The sequence below is a fragment of the Rhinopithecus roxellana genome, chromosome 4, assembly GCF_007565055.1.
Source record: "Rhinopithecus roxellana isolate Shanxi Qingling chromosome 4, ASM756505v1, whole genome shotgun sequence".
NCBI classification, from domain to species: Eukaryota; Metazoa; Chordata; class Mammalia; order Primates; family Cercopithecidae; genus Rhinopithecus; species Rhinopithecus roxellana.
Window position 1 is genome coordinate 70163016 of NC_044552.1, and position 17182 is coordinate 70180197.

The 17182-nt window shown below is 41.9% G+C and overlaps 1 protein-coding gene across 2 annotated transcripts in view; it reads left to right on the forward strand.

The window, feature by feature from the left end:
* SNX9 (sorting nexin 9) overlaps window positions 1–17182 on the forward strand; it is a 129481-nt gene that overhangs the window by 75436 nt on the left and 36863 nt on the right. For both annotated transcript variants that reach the window (XM_030929090.1, XM_030929091.1), the window contains 5 exons: window positions 2039–2210; window positions 7273–7420; window positions 11531–11615; window positions 15012–15137; window positions 15255–15372. In XM_030929090.1, coding sequence (XP_030784950.1) covers window positions 2039–2210; window positions 7273–7420; window positions 11531–11615; window positions 15012–15137; window positions 15255–15372 — 649 coding nt within the window. The remainder of the gene's footprint in view (window positions 1–2038; window positions 2211–7272; window positions 7421–11530; window positions 11616–15011; window positions 15138–15254; window positions 15373–17182) is intronic.

Below are 17182 nucleotides of genomic sequence, written 5' to 3' on the forward strand. Positions count from 1 at the left end.
GTCTCCTTAAGCCTAGCATTTTTTCTTCTGGAAATTTCACAGAGACCTTTTGGATTGCAGTTTTCATCTAAAGGACCACCAGGATGGCTGATTAATAGAAAGGAGAGGTTGTAGGCAGTTAACAGTTTACAGACTGGGAAGAGATCTTCTCTGGTGTGTGCCGAAGATGAAGGTACACATTGGGTTTTATGCCTCACAGGGCCTGTATCACACTAGAGTCACATATATTTAGGAGTTTTGGGGCAAAGCAATACATATGTATGAGAGGAGTTAAGAGCATGTGCAGTGGGTAAACATATGTAACATATATCCTTGTTCACTTTGAGGTGAGATTTTAGCATTAGAATGAGGTGGAATTTGGCTCTTTATATGTAAAGGTGAACTGTAGACACAGTTTGTGCGCAGCCTCTTGGAGCTGCTGAAACTGGCTTTAAGGCCTGCAGTTGCTTGTCAGAAGAAAATGTTTGTAAGGCCAGTCCTCTGCCCGGTTAGAGTTGTCTTGGTCTGGGTTGTAAATCAGAGTTAGGAGGGGTCTGATAGCTCCTGTTCTTGGTGAGTTTAGCCCTAGTAATTTAGAAAGTTGCTCTATTCCCTTAACCTTAGGATCCATCTTAGTTGATAAAGGGGTGTCTATTTTGGTCTCTCTGATGACTGTATTATTTGTAGGACCCAAAGACTGAAAACAAGATAAATGAACATCAGCATATACTGGTCAAGTTGTAGGAAATATATACAATGGAATTTTATGGAGACAATGTGAAAGAATATTGTGTCCATATGTGCTGATGTACCTTGCAGAATGTTATATGCTGTTAAGAGAAAAAAAAAAAGTACCAAGCAAAAATAATATAATTTAGGCCAACTTACATGTTTAAAAACCAAAAGGATCTATCTCTCTCCATGGGATGTTTGAGTAAGTATGTACAAGGAATTTGTTAGTAGCATGAAACAAGAATTATAGTAGGCCGTTGTTTCAGAGTTCCTGCACTAGGCCCCAGCAGACCAGACCAAACCAGAATGGAGTCACTTGTGCTGGACGCTCCATAGCAAACTGAAATTTGAAGGAAGCAGATAGGTCCCAAAACAAACTGATTTTTTCTCGAGAACAGGAGATCCCAGTCTACCTGAGTTAGCATAATAAGGAGTCCCCTCAGCTTTAACCATTATGAAAAGGTATCCTGAAGTAAACTGGTGTTAACCGTCAACTTTCTTTCTGTTGTTCTATTTCCTTATTAACGCATCTTTAAAAACCGAGTGCTCTGTTCATGCCCAGTGGGAGTGCTCCTTCTAGACTGTAGGAAGGAGACTGCCCAGATTCATGAATCTCAAGTAAAAGCCAAGTAGATCTGTAACGAAATGTGTTGTAATTTTGTGTCTTTTGACAGTAGTAGTTCCTTAGAATGACTAGCCTCTTAAGATTTTAAGCATATTTCTCAAATTGCATATACTTTTATTCTGTTTGAAGTTTTTTATTATGCATGTATTCTTTTTCAAATTAAAAGACCTACTTAAAAATACAACAGATTGCTATGAAGCAGTTAGAAATAGGTCCTCATTATCAGCATGAATAATCTCAAAAACAATGTTGAATGGGGAAAAAATCTTGCAAAGAGATACAGTATGACATCCTTTAGGCCAATTTTAAAAATATAGAACAGTTGTTTGTGAATGTGTACATGTGCAGCTGAAGTATGAAAACACACATGGGAATGGATACAGGTTCAGAAAAGTAGTGGTTACTTCTGGAGAGAAAGAAAGAGAGGGCTCTAGCTGCTTCTAATAGTTTCCTTGTTGCTGTTTTCAAAGTTCCTAAGCAAATACGGCAAAATGTGTTCGTATCAGTAAAATTAGGTTGATTTTGTGCTTTCCTACATGTTTGGAAATTAAAATACTATGTATGTAAAGTTGTTTTGAGTCCACTTCTATTAAATTTTTTTTTAGCACTCCTGTTGTATTCAATTATGTCAGTTCATTATTGAGTTGAGTCATGCTTTCCAAAAGTCACAAAAATCCTCTTTCTTTTTACCCCTTTCAATAGGTTGGCAGTGGCAATGACCCGTGGTCAGCCTGGAGTGCCTCCAAATCTGGGAACTGGGAAAGCTCAGAAGGCTGGGGGGCCCAGCCAGAGGGGGCTGGAGCCCAAAGAAACACAAACACTCCCAACAACTGGGACACTGCCTTCGGCCACCCCCAGGCCTACCAAGGACCAGGTGAGGAGAGGGGCGCGAGGTCCTGCCCTGCCTGCCCATGGCTGAGTGAGAGAGACAGGGAAGACTAAACTGTTTTTGCTGTCCCATACTTAGCAAAACACAGAACAGTTTTGTGACCACAGCATGGGAAGGGAGGATTGCCCCACACACCAGGCAGCTGTGCAGCAGACACCAACTGAGTGTCCTACCGTCGTGATGCTGTCTACCTGGAGTCAGATCAAGGGATTTCCTACTACTGCCACCATGGGTTCACTTAAGCTGCTGGAACAGCTCACAGAACTCAGGGAAGCACTTTGCTTACTACTGTCAGTTTATTACAGAGCACAGTTTATAGGATGCAAATAAAGAGCCAGATGAAGACATGTGCATGGGGCAGAGCTTCCACGTCCCCCTGCCCCATGTGCCCCTACATGTTCAGCACCCCAGAATCTCTTTCCCTGTAGCTCAAGGATTTTTACAGCGGTTTCATCACATAGGCATGATCGATGATGATGATGATGATGATGATGATGATGATGATGATTATTCTTTGAGACAGAGTTTTGCTCTTGTTGCCCAGGCTGGAGTGCAGTGGCGTGATCTCGGCTCACTGCAACCTCCACCTCCCAGGTTCAAGTGAGTCTCTTGCCTCAGCCTCCTGAGTAGCTGGAATTACAGGCACCCACTGCCACACCCAGCTGATTTTTTGTATTTTTAGTAGAGGCGAGGTTTCACCATGTTGGCCAGGCTGGTCTCAAATTCCTGACCTCAGGTGATCCACCTGCCTCAGCCTCCCAAAGTGCTGGGATTACAGGCATGAGCCACCACGCCTGGCTGGCATGATTGATTATTAACTCAACCTCTGGCCCCACTTTTCTTCCCAGAGAATGGGAGGCGGAGCTGGAAGTTCCAAGCTTCTAATCCTGGCTTGGTCCTTCTGTTGACCAGCCCCCATCCCACCAGGAGTCACCTCATTCAAACAAAAGATGCTCCTACCACCCGGGAAATTCCAAGGGTTAAGAGGTCTGTATCAGGAGCCAGGGTCAGAGACCAAATATCAGAACAAAAGTTGCACCTTGCACACCTAACATTCAGGAAGTTACAAGAGTTTTAGGAGCTCTGTGCCGGGAGCTGGGGACACAGACCAGATAGCTATTTCTTACCTCACAATACCACTCTGGGTCATTGAGTCGAAAATAGATTTTATTCAAAAGAACTGCTCGCAGTTGCCCTTATTCACTAGTAGCAAACCTGGATCCAAATGTAGATGGTCATTAACTGTAACTTTAGTTCAGTCTTACTTATCCACATGAAGTCACAGATTCACATGCTGGGTTGGTAAAATAAAAGCAGAATGGGCGGTGGAGGCTGCAGAAGGCTGAGGGCCCCTGCTGTCGCCCATGGATTGCTGCATTTGCAAGGAAGCTGAGCCCACATTCTGATCTCCACATCTTCAGAGAGATGAGAAGTCTTGGTTATTTGTCACCTTCTCATTTTAACATCTCAGCAGCTAACACATTTCTTTTAAAATCTTGAGCCAGAAACCAGTGTATGTGGATGGGGTGTGGCTCATCCTGCTAGTTTAAAACCTCTGCATTCAGAGGTTTTAACTTCCTGTTTGACTAGGCGATGAATAGAAATACTGAGGCAGAAGAGAAATATATGGAATGGGAAATAATTTGGGAATTAAAGGCATTTATGTCTGTTCTGAAGTTAAATAAGAAGATAGTCTCCTTTTTTTTTTTTTTTTTACAATCTCTGAATCTGTCTCCTCTGTAAGCACATTGGGCCAAGAATTGAATGTCTGTTCTAAACAGCAAGGACCTCACTCGTAAGCTTAAACAAGGGTGCAGGTCCTGGCTCAAGACTGGCAGTTGTGGACAGGAGCTGCCTGTCAGCAGGACCAGGGGTGTAGGCTGGGTAGAAGCATTGAGAGACTCCTGGTGTCTGGTTCTGTGGTCACTTGGCCCACATCCTTCTCACAGTTTGTTCTCCCATTTGGCATTTGTCTCTCAGCTTCTCCATAGTGGCACTCTTAGGGTCTGACAGTAAAGGACACTCAGGCCATTAGAATGGGGGAGGAAGGAGGAGGAGGAGAGCCAACAGCACCTTATCTGACACGGGGGTTATTGTCAGAATAGTAGCTACTGATGCTGCTTAATTAGTTCTTCACTCTCATCTTTTTCTCTTTCCCTTTTTCTCCCAAACCCCAACCCGGTCTTTTTAATGTCCCCCTCATTGCGCTTCTCTCCCCTTTATTGTTAGTGTTAAACAGCTGCTTTTCAAAGATCTGTCGTCCCTTTTGTCCTCCCCAAACCTCTAGAATTAAAAGGTATTCTGCTTATTTGTAAATGTGTAAGACTAGATGTATCAGTGTCTAGGCCTCTAGAAGTCTTTTCTCCTGTGTACCACTTAACATTCTTATAGTCTGCATTTATCTGAAGTGACTTGGACTGACAGCCCTTTAAAAAAATTGTCTGTATTTTCACGCCTGTAATTCCCAGCACTTTGGGAGGCCAAGGCAGGCAGATCACGAGGTCAGGAGATCGAGGCCATCCTGGCTAACACAGTGAGACCCTGTCTCTACTAAAAATACAAAAAAAATTAACCAGGCGTGGTGACGGGTACCTGTAGTCCCAGCTACTCGGGAGGCTGAGGCAGGAGAATGGCGTGAACCCTGGAGGTGGTGGAGCTTGCAGTGAGCCGACATCGCACCACTGCATTCCAGCCTGGGCGACAAAGCAAGGCTCCGTCTCAAAAAAAAAAAAAAGAAAAGTAACTATATTTAAGGTGTACAGGGTGATATAATATACATGTACATAGTGAAATCATTACTATTGTCAAGCGCTTAACATATCCCTCACCTCACATGGTTACCTAAGCGCGTGTGTGCATGTGTATGTGCAAGTGGGTGTGTGTGGTAAGAGCACCTAAAATCTCCCTCAGCAACTTTCCCATATATAATGCAGTTTCATTAACTGTAGCCCTCATGCTGTACATGAGATCTGTAGACTATCCTACATGACTGCAACTTTGTACCTTTGACCTTCATCTCCCTAGTTCCCCCTGTCCCTGCCCCTGGTAACCACCCTTCCACTCTCTGCTTCTGTACGTTTTTTAGATTTTTTAAAGACCTATTAAAAGTTCCACTTGTAGGTAAGATCACGCGGTATTTTTATTTGTGTGTGTGGCTTATTTCCTTTAGCCTACTGTCCTTCAGGTTCATCCATGGTGTCGCAAATGGCAGGATTTCCTTTTAAGGCTGAATAATATTCCATTTTATGTGTATACTACAGTTTCCTTATTCCTTCATCCATTGACAGACACTTAGGATGATTCTCTATCTTGGCAATTGCAAATAATGCTGCATTGAAAATGGGCGTGCAGATATCTCTACAAGGTACTGCTCTCATTTCTTTGGCATATATACCTATGAGAGGAGTTGCTGTGTCATATGTTAGTTATATTGTTATTTTTTAAACCTCTATACTGTTTTCCATAGCAGCTATGCTAATTTACATTTCCATCAAAATTGTACAAGGGTTCCATTTTCTTCACACCTTTGCCAACACTCATGATCTTTTGAGTTTTTAAATAATAGCTATCCAGTCGGGCACAGTGGCTCATGCCTGTAATTTTAGCACTTTGGGAGCCTGAGGCAGGTGGATTACCTGAGGTCAGGTGTTCAAGACCAGCCTGGGCAGCATGATGAAACCCTATCTCTACTAAAAATACAAAAAATAGCCGGGCGTGGTGGTGAGGGCCTGTAATCCCAACTACTCAGGAAGCTGAGGCATGAGAATCACTTGAACCTTGAACCTGGGAGGCGGAAGTTGCAGTGAGCTGAGATTGTGCCACTGCACCCCAGCCTGAGTGACAAAGCAAGACTTTGTCTCAAAAAATAAATAAGTAGGCCGGGCACGGTGGCTCACGCCTGTACTCCCAGCACTTTGGGAGGCTGAGGCGGGAGGATCACGAGGTCAGGAGATCGAGACCATCCTGGCTAATACGGTGAAACCCTGTCTCTACTAAAAATACAAAAAATTTAGCCGGGCGTGGTGGCGCGCACCTGTAGTCCCAGCTACTCGGGAGGCTGAGGCAGGAGAATGGTGAGAACCTGGGAGGTCGAGCTTGCAGTGAGCTGAGATCGCACCACTGCACTCCAGCCTGGGTGACAGAGTGAGACTCAGTCTCTAAAATAAAATAAATAAAATAAAATAGCCATCCTAAGAAGTGGAACGTGATATTTCACTGTGGTTTTGATTTCCATTTCCCTAGTGATTAGTGATGTTGAGTGCCTTTTCATATACCTCTTGGCCATTTTTTTGGTCTTCTTTGGAAAAATGTCTATTTGGGTCCTTTGTCCATTTTTTAATTGAGTTTTTTTTTCTTTTTTTTTTTTTTTTTTTGCTATTGTGCAAGTTCGTTGTATGTTTTGAATATTAACAGATTATCAGATGCATGGCTCACAAATATTTTCTTCCAGCTGATAGGCTACCTTTTCATTTTGATTGTTTCCTTTGCTGTTCAGAAGCTTTTTAGTTTCTTGTAGTCCCACTTGTTATTTTTGACTTTGTTACCTGCGTTTTGGTGTAATATTCAAAAAAACAGTTGCCAAGGCCAGCACCAAGGAGCTTTTCCCCTGTGTCTCCTTCTAGGAGTTGTGTGGTTTCAGGTCTTCCATTTAGGTCTGTAATCTATTTTAAAAGACAAGGTCCAGTTTTATTCTTTTGCATGTAGATACCTGGTTCTCCCAGCACTGCTTACTAAGGAGACTGCCCTTTCTCCATTGTGTCATCTGGGTACCCTTGTCAAAAATTGAAAATTAATCTGACAGCCCTTTTTAAGTTGCTTCTGATTTGTGTTTTGCACTAAAAGAATCTGTAATTCAAGCCTTAAAATTGACTACACAGCCATTACTCTTAACATCCATTTTATACTCCTGTATTATACCCTTTTCTCCATCAAAAAAAAAAATTGATTTGCCCGGTAGGTAGTTACTATCAGAAAATTAAGCAATTTCATTTTTGTTTTGGTCTTTTTTTTTTTTTTTTAACTGATGATCTTCCATTTTCACCTCTAGCAACTGGTGATGATGATGACTGGGATGAAGACTGGGATGGGCCCAAGTCCTCTTCCTACTTTAAGGATTCGGAATCAGCCGATGCAGGCGGCTCTCAGCGAGGAAACAGTCGTGCCAGCTCCTCATCCATGAAAATTCCCCTTAACAAGTAAGTTTGAAGGGGAGCTGGGGAACCAGGACCATGGTAGAAGTAAACAGTAATACAAAGTATATACCATACAAAGAGGCAGCTGGCTTTTTCCCTTTCCAGTGATCTCCTAAGTTTTGGATATGATTCAGTTATTTTTATTTGGATCTTAACTGAGAAGCTTACTTAAAAAAAAAAGATTTTTGTTTTACAAGGTTAATAAGTGAAATATTTATTTTATTTAATGATTTCCCAATTGTTTTCATTACTTCTACCTCTGTCAGTTTATGACATATTAAAGTTTCATTGCTGATGTCATGGGAAAGCTAAAAAAAAATAATAATAACAACTCTGTTTCAAATGTTTTACTATTTTATTAATCACTTGCCATGTGCCAGGCATTGTGCAGAGTGGTTTGTATCATTTGCATGTGGCCCTCATATCCTTTGTGGTATATATAACCCCTGTTTGACTGCAGGCAAACTGATGCCCAGAGAGACGCACCCGAGTGTTCCAGTCAGGAAACCAGGCCCTCAGGTGCCGAAGCCCGTGTTCTCAGCTCCTGCACCTAAAAACGTGGTCGGGAGCTTTGTTTTAGCTTAGGTTTCTCTTAGATTTAAAACCAAAAAAAAGTGTTGTATTTTGTTTTGTTTTCTTGTTTTGAGACAGGCGTCTCCCTCTGTCACCCAGGCTGAAGTGCAGTGCTGTGATCTTGGCTCACTGCAGCGCCCACTCCCCGGTTCAAGCAATTCTTGTGCCTCAGCCACCTGAGTAGCTGGGATTACAAATGCGTGCCACTATGCCCAGCTAATTTTTGTATTTTTAGTAGAGACAAGGTTTAACCACATTGGCCAGGCTGGTCTCAAGCTCCTGGTCTTAAGTGATCCACCCGCCTCTACCTCCCAAAGTGCTGGGATTACAGGCTCGAGCCACCGTACCTAGCCAAAAAAAAAAAAAAAGTTTTTAACAGTACTTGTAGATACCCTACTTAACAGGAAAGCATGTGGGCACCGGTGACCCTGGACATAGCACTGTAGGATTCTTTGGAGAGACCTAAATAAGGCTGTAGTTTATGCCAGTGTAGCTTGAAGGAGATATATTAATAATTTATGACTTCCATCAGAATTTTCAAGTACTCTTCTTCCAGCAGTTATGTTTAGTTTATTTTTTGAAATTACTAATACTTTTTCCCAATATTCCAAGTCCATGATTCAAAGCAGATATCAAGGAATGTTAATCTGTATCTGGAAAAATTAAAAACATAACATTTGACATATATTTAGACATCAAGATCTAGGTCTAGATCTAGTTTAATAAGTCCTACAAGTACTCCAAAGTGTATTTAAATAGCTTTGGTGATTAAATGCATTCTCTTTTGACTGCACACTTTTGCTGCCTCTTAATCCAGTTTCTTCCATTATATATTTTCCTGCTCAATTGCATGCATAATAAAATGAATAATTCTCTGTCTTGTTAGTCAACTGTGTCTTGTTTCAGAGTCAAATTTGAAGTTTTCAGTCGTGGTCAGTAGTGATGTGCATCATTGTCAGCTGTTCTTTAAATGTGAATAGCAAGTATATTGAAAATTCATATAAATTAACCCCATTTTGAACAAAGGAAGCAGAGACTGAGAAAAATGAGCAGCCATGTTTTCATGGCTGATGAGTGAGGTTCCCTCATGCCTGGGGGTCTCTGACCCTGGTTTTTGGTGCTCTCCTCTGCTCCACTCTTGCTCTCTGATTTACTTATAACCTTTAGCAGTTTCATGACCTGTTGGAATCTCAGTTTCTTCATCTCGAAAGCAAGGAGGTTGGCTTTAAGAATTCTTTCTGCTCTAAAATATCATTCCAGGTTGAAACCACACGAAAGCAGTCCTAACTTGAACCTGTGCCTCTGAGGCATCTCTGTCTCTGTGTAGTGCTATAAACAGTTTAAAACCCGGTGTATTTGTATTTAACTCTACTAATGTATAAATGAGTCACTTAAACTTAAGACAATTATAAAAATTGTTTTTAAGTATTAACACTTTTTCAGCAATTAATCCATTTTATATGACAGCTGTATACTAGTCATGGAACATAAATCTTATACTAGAAAAAGAGATCCGAAATTAAATATACTTGAGCACTGTAAGAATTCATCTTGGGCCGGGTGCAGTGGCTCATGCTTGTAATCCCAGCACTTTGGGAGGCTGAGGCAGGCAGATAACAAGGTCAGGAATTCGAGACCAGCCTGGCCAACATGGTGAAACCTCAGTCTGTACCAAAAATAAAAAAATTGGCCGAGTGTGGTGGCGCACCTGTAATCTTAGCCACTTGGAAGGCTGAGACAGGAAAATCGCTTGAACCCGGGAGATGGAGGTTGCAGTGAGCTGAGATGGCACCACTGCACTCCAACCTGGGCAACACAGAGAGACTCTGTCTCAAAAAAAAAAAAAAAAGAAAGGCATCTTGATGCTGCTGAAATAATTAATACATTGCTGTCCTCAAATTTTTCTGTGGTCCATAACAGTGCCCAAAAAGTGAAATGCTTACAGGCTAGTCAAGTTGTCGTGATATATAATCCCCACAGAAGCGCTCCTGTAGTCCCAGCTACTCGGGAGGCTGAGGCAGGAGAATCACTTGAACCACGGAGGTGGAGGTTATGGTGAGCCAAGATCGCGCCACCGTACTCCAGCCTGGCGACATAGTGAGACTCTGTCTCAAAAAAATAAATAAAATTAATTAATTAATAAATAAAAGTGTTCCAGGTTAGCCTGTTAATTCGTTAAGCATTCAGTATGCTCCAGAAACTCCTCCAGGTCCTGAAAACACAGATGCTTCCTCTAAGTCACTCTGGCTGCTGTAATAGGTAAATGGATAGCGGCAATCAGGTGTGATGAATGGAATCACAAAATATGCTCAAAATGCCGAGGAAGACTGTACCTGAGGCTGCAGGGAGTACTTCCAAAGAGGGGATGACTTAATCACCAATGACTAAAATGTACTGAGTACATACTAGGCTCTTTACATAAATCTTTAATTCCCTTATCACCTTAGAAGGTAGGTCATTCTGGTCTCATTCTTCCACAACGATATTTCAGCCCCTAAGGCTACCTAAATGTTGGAGTCAGAATTCAAACCCCACGCCATCCAGCTGCAGGACACCTCTGGTCTCCTGTATAAGCTGTGTTTTAAAGGAATGTCTAGAGAAAGGAGACTCAAGGGAAGTCGGTCGAGAATGCAGGAAAAGAAGACATGGGCCCCTGAGAGCATCACACTGGCCTTCAGCTTGGCACATGAATGAAAGTAGAAGCAATGCGACTGGAACTTCGTAGCAATAAGATTCCTTTTTCCACTGTAGATATTTTACTTCGTTCTGTTTACTGAAAGAAAAATTCTAAAACCCAAATTAATCTTGTCTTTTTCAGTAGCACTTTGGATGGCTGTGTTCTAGCTGTCCTCCAATTTTAGAAATGTCCTTTGGCTGTAGATTTGATTTCTGGAAGTAGTCAAGTTTATTTAAGTTTTTGGGTCTTAAGTGACCTCCCCGCTCACCCCCCACCCCAAAGCCAAATTTATTGGTTATACTTTGGGTCCCTTTACCAAGGAGACTTGTTTTCCGCTGTCATGAACTGCTTCTGAAGGCAGTTCCAAAAGAAACAAGCACATACACTGATGAGCAGGACAGCCTCTTTGGAACAGTTGTGGCCTCTGGAGTGAGCTTGTTGAAAGGCAACTTTAATTTGGATGTAGAAATGCCAGCAAGTGGCTGTTGCCCCCTGTGGCCAACTCAGATTGGCATGCCCACTACTCACTGCCCCTGGGGACTAGGGGGCGTTTTTTCAGGTCTGCCCTTCACTCTGTGGGGTGACGGAATGTTTCAGACACAGTCAAGCAAATAGAGTGCCTGTAAACATCACACCTTCTGGAGTCAAACTGTTCTCTTTACCAGATCAAGCTAAATTAAATGCCTAATTGGCCATTGAACAATCTGATTACATTAGGTTTCATTTACCACAGTTTCCTAGTTCTAGTGCACCCGAAAGACAGGACAAGGTTAAAATTGGTAAATTCAGTAAATGTGGACGAGAGTTGTAAAATTCTTACAAAGAAAGACTTAAGATTGACGAACATTTATATTCATGATTAGATTTCCTGGATTTGCGAAACCTGGCACGGAACAGTATTTGTTGGCCAAACAACTAGCAAAACCCAAAGAGAAAATTCCCATCATTGTAAGTTTGTTTATTTTTGTTTTCTTTCTTTCTGATTAAACTGTTAACACCGTACCTTAAAGCTAAGCGAGTTATTCATCTTTTGGAAAGTATTTTTAAATATATTTAATGTCTCAAATAACAGATAATATATGTTAGTGTTGTAGGAGTACTGAAGATAATTAACACAAATTAATGCCTGTCATTATATTGTTTCTTCATCTTTCAGACTTTTAGTATTGAACAAACACTCATAAAACATACTATTTTGATCATTTTTTTCTAAAGTGTCTTGAAGTGTATTTTACATACTGTTTTTCTGTTTCACTGATGAACTCAATTCAAATATTTGTTTCTTCCCTTGTAAAGTACATGTTTGTTATCAGAATAAGGTGCCCTTTCAGATATGTTGGTAATAGTGTTTTTTCCAGTAAGCCAGCTGTCAAATCGAGGTAAGGAGCTACCAAATAAAAGCTGGGAGTTAAGGACATCATTAAGAATATCTGTCTTAGAATTACTTGATTATTGCATAACGTGACACAAGCCCTTTGGTTTCATTCCATATTTGCATTGGTGATAGTTTTTCTGTCTAGGTGATATTTTGTTGTAGATTCCCAAATGAAATTCTGGAAAAGAGAAGTGTAGCTCTCCTCTGATCCTATTGACTTAACCCTGTAACAATCAGATTGGGAACCTGAAGCCTTGAGTGTTCTCACCCTGGACTCAATCAAGGATGAGGAAACATCTGGTCTTATTCTGTAATCTTTGGAGACTTGATAAAATTGCAGGAATAGTATTAGATTCTTTATTTACTTGTGCCTGCGTGTTTGAAAAACTCTAAACCCTGAAAGCCTCCAGACTGAAGAGCTGTAACCAAGAGCCCTTTTTATGCTTTTTCCCTCAAAGCAAATTTGGGGTAATTAACTTCTGAGTAGTTATATTAAAGATTTTTTTTTCCTGTTTTCTCTGGACTTAAATAAGTGAACATGTACCATTATTCTTTTCATGAGATTTAACACTCCTCAAAATCAAGAGCACATAGCTCTGCCTCAGTTTTGTTTTTTTGGTTTTTGTTTGTTTGTTTGTTTTTAAGACAGAGTCTCACTCTGTCACCCAGGCTGGAGTGCAGTGGCGCGATCTTGGCTCACTGCAACCTCTGCCTCACGGGTTCAAGCAATTCTCCTGCCTCAGCCTCTTGAGTAGCTGGGATTACAGGTATGCACCACCAAGCCTGGCTAATTATTTTTGTATTTTTTAGTAGAGACGGGGTTTCACCATATTGACCAGGCTGGTCTTGAACTCCTGACTTTGTGATCCGCCCGCATCGGCCTCCCAAAGTGCTGGGATTACAGGCATGAGCCCTCACAGCCGGCCTGCCTCAGATTCTTAAAGGGGACTTTGTCTCAAGCATGCAGTGGTGGTACAGAGCTAAGGGTTCCAGCGTTTCATTGACCCGCAAGTTTTAGGTAGAACCGGACCCATGCAGCCAGTAGGTGGGTCTGCCTGTGTGGGCGTCTATACATGAAAGAAGCTGAGGAAAGCCACCGCGTCTTCAGGAGGCCCAGAGAAAGCAGAGACTAATTCCTTGCCTTCTCATGAAACAGAGACCCATGACATTGGGCCCTAGCCAAGCGCAGTTGCCGCTCTCGGCCTACTCACTGAGGGAGCCCCCAAAAGTCATCTCCTCTGCACCTTTCAGGTAGTTTCTTGGATCTGGGCTCTCTCTGAGGGTGTTATATTAATTTGTTCTCAGAGATTTTAGTCTCTTTTTAAACTGCTCCTATCCTTACAGTAGGGCATCTTCCTTACCTAACAGACTCTGGACTTAAATATCCCAATCCACTTTTCCCATCTTCCACTTAAAAAAAAAAAAAAACTAGGACTGGGTATACTTTTTTTTCCTTTTTATGTCTGTCTGGCCTTGCCTCTCTGAGGTCTCAGCCTGAACAAATCTCTCTTCCTTCAACACAATCTGTGTGATTTTTCTCACTTTCTTTTTACTTTCTTACTGTACTTTTTGAAATCTGCAAGAATAAAACCTGTTCATGAATTATTTTATTCTCCTTGAGTCTCTGGATGGATCTCTGAGTGAACCCGCTTCCTGAATAGTGGGTCCTTTTACAGTCCGTGTGTTTGCTTTTCATTCTTGTCTTGGATTGTAACTCAATTATTTTTCATTGTCAAGCCAAGAAAATAGATAACATTCTCAGAATAATAAGGACTTCTATTGCTCTGAAATGTGTTTTCATAAAAGCTACTGTCTTACGGTCTGAATCTCTGGAGTCTGTCATTGTGGTCGAAGTTTATGAAATGAATGAGGCAGAACCAACTTGAGACTGTTGGTGACTCAGAGTGATTTCAGGAGCTCCAGCATCCAGGTTCCTCGGCAGCTGCCCCCATGGCCTTGGATGCTGTTTTAAATAAGATGAAAAAACCAGGTTTGGGACAGCAGACGTATTGTCACCTAGCAATGCCTAGCAGAAATGATTCTCAGGCTCAAAACTTACACACGTGGTCTCTACATCCCCACATAGAACTTAGCTGGTTTCCCTTCCTCACCTCCCACCACAGCTAAAACCCCAGTGAGCTAGTGTAAGCCTCACCTGAGTTTGTGAACTTTTGCCCCTAGTCACAGATAGAAGAGAAGACCAGTGGGAAAGGAATGGAGGCCTACCCTCTTCGGGCAAGCCTTGCCCAGGTGGGCGTGATACCTGGGAGTTGGAAGTGAGCCAGCCCACTGTGCTTAGGCACAGCAGCCCACGGAGAAAACAGCTAACCTGGTTCTTTTAAGACATAGTACCTCCCCCTCCCCCCACCCTGCCACTAGTAGTAAAACAATGGCCATTATCTCTGGCCAATCTGATTAATCGCTTCTATGAGCCACAGCAATGCTGCTCAAAGTATGATCCACAGACCAGTTGCCCATTGGAAAACTGCTTGTTCCTGATCCACCATGAGATAGGTATGGAATATGAGAATATTTAGAAAACTTGAGGACAATTTAGTATTGTTGAAAAATCAAAATGTATAATGTTATATTTCACCAAACTATTAGTCTGTGACAGATTGGAAATTTTTAAAAACTAGTCCTTCATCACATGTAGCTTGAGACAGCTAGACTAAAAAGAAACATTGTGTTGTAACCGGCACTCTCCTCAGGAGAGGGAAGCTGATGTCTCCTCTCCGTGGGCTGAGCTACCCACATGGGAGCAGAAGGGTTTCCCACAGGTGTGTGCTTTAAACATAATATCTAACAGGAACAGAAACCATTGAACCATGTATGTACCTTTCAAAGAGGAACAAGAATGACCCTCCAAAGGACTTCTCATTCTGAAAAGAATGACTTGCTGACTCACATCAATTATATTTATTATTTTTCCATGTAACAAAATTACTTATTTCTGGAACATTGCATAGGTTGGAGATTATGGCCCAATGTGGGTTTATCCTACTTCTACATTTGACTGTGTGGTAGCAGATCCCAGGAAAGGCTCCAAAATGTATGGTCTGAAGAGCTACATTGAATATCAGCTAACACCCACTGTAAGTATCCACGTTATCAAAAGCAGAATCATGTGTGGATCACTGATTGCAGCTTGCTTTTTTCTTCATTTTCTAGAGTTGGCATTGGTAACCTTTTCTCTTCTGCTTATTTTGTAGAACACTAATCGATCTGTAAACCACAGGTATAAGCACTTTGACTGGTTATATGAGCGTCTCCTGGTTAAGTTTGGGTCAGCCATTCCAATCCCTTCTCTTCCAGACAAACAAGTCACAGGTGAGTGTGTTTAATGCTAAACCCAACATGACAAATAAAAAGACTCAAGTCAGATTATCCTCCTATAAGTCAGTGATGGCGTTTTCCATCCTGTAGAGCAGCAGGAGGCAGGAGTTGGGAACAGTAATTAAATACAGCTATGGAGAACCATAGCATGTTGTACATATATCTGGAAGTTGCCTAAACGTCTAACAAGAACGTTTAATGTGCAAATCACTGGTCTTGGTATGTGTCTTGAATTCCAGCAGAGTCATTGCCTTCATTGCTGTACCCTTTCTACAAAAGAAATATGTACATTTAAAATATGTGAAAAATGACACCTGAAAAAACAGAAATGATTCAAATAGCCTAAAACGGAAATAAAAACATGACCCACATGATGCAAACAGGTTATGCAGATAAGCTGCATATTATTTCATTAGATGAGTGAGCACTGGACAGAGAAGCCACAGAACTGCTAAGTGTTAATGAAGGAAGAAGCTGCCCAGTTTTCTGCTTACTTTGATTATTGCCCTCTCCCTTTTCTTGTTTTTTAAAAGTGCCATTTTCTATTTATTTTGATTATTACCTTCTCCCTTCTCTTGTTTTTTAAGTGCCACATTCCCTCCTCTCCCCTACCCCCAAGAATATTTTGGTAAGTAACCCATGGTGTTACTAGAGCACCTTGTAAGTATGCAGGTAGAAAGGTTTGTTTTTGTGTCTGGGAATGGTTTTTGTTTTTAATCTCCAGCCTAGGGTAGTCTCTGCTATTCTGTGTAGGCACTCAGGGACTCAGCATGTGTGTGTTGAAATAAAGGTTGTGGGCTGGGCGCAGTGGCTCGCGCCTGTAATCCCAGCACTTTGGGAGGCCGAGGCGGGCGGATCACAAGGTCAGGAGATGGAGACCATCCTGGCTAACACAGTGAAACCCCATTTCTACGAAAAAATTAGCCGGGCGTGGTGGCGGGCGCCTGTAGTCCCAGCTCCTGGGGAGGCTGAGGCAGGAGAATGGCATGAACCCGGGAGGCGGAGGTTGTGGTGAGCCGAGATCGCGCCTCTGCACTCCAGCCCAGGCGACAGAGCGAGACTCCGTCTCAGTAAATAAATAAATAAATAAATAAATAAATAAGTTTGTGAAGAAATGGACCTAAAGGTTAGGCAGAGTTTAGTATATTGCTAGAAAATGTTTATATACATGAACTAGCGAAAATAGAAAGGAGTCGACTGAGAGTGAGAGGAGGTCTTCAAAGGTCAGAGCCAGAGAGGCCTGAAAGAGATGTGAAGGAGACACCGAGAGGCTTACCTGAAGCCAGGGAGAAGCAACATGGAGGGGTGAAGGAAGGGTTCTTTCCCAAAGGTCAGGGAAGACCAGAGGCGGTAGAATTCTCACTGCACTCGCAAGAGTCAAACAGTTCAGAGAGGGCCTGCGACTCTTCACAGCCAGGTGACAGTGCCAGGTGGAGACATGTCAGCATCCCCGTGGAGTCCCACGTGTGCCTGCCTGGACACTTCCCGAGTGCCTCTCATCTGTCCTCACAGCTAGTCATTTTCATCTTCACTTTATTTATGAGGAAATGGAAATCCAAACATTAAACAGGTTCCTCTCTCTATTGTCGAAAAAGGAATTTTAACCTGATCCCACAGCTTACTTACTCTGTTTATGTTAAGATGTGGACTGACTAATCTTTCCCTAGAATTAGTATTCATACAATGAGTAAATTATTCTCCTTAAAACATTACTTTATATTTTACTTTGTTTTATGTTTATTTTTCCCTGAAGTGTTTTGTGGAGATGGAAACTTTTGTTTTAAAAGTTTTGATTTTGATTTTT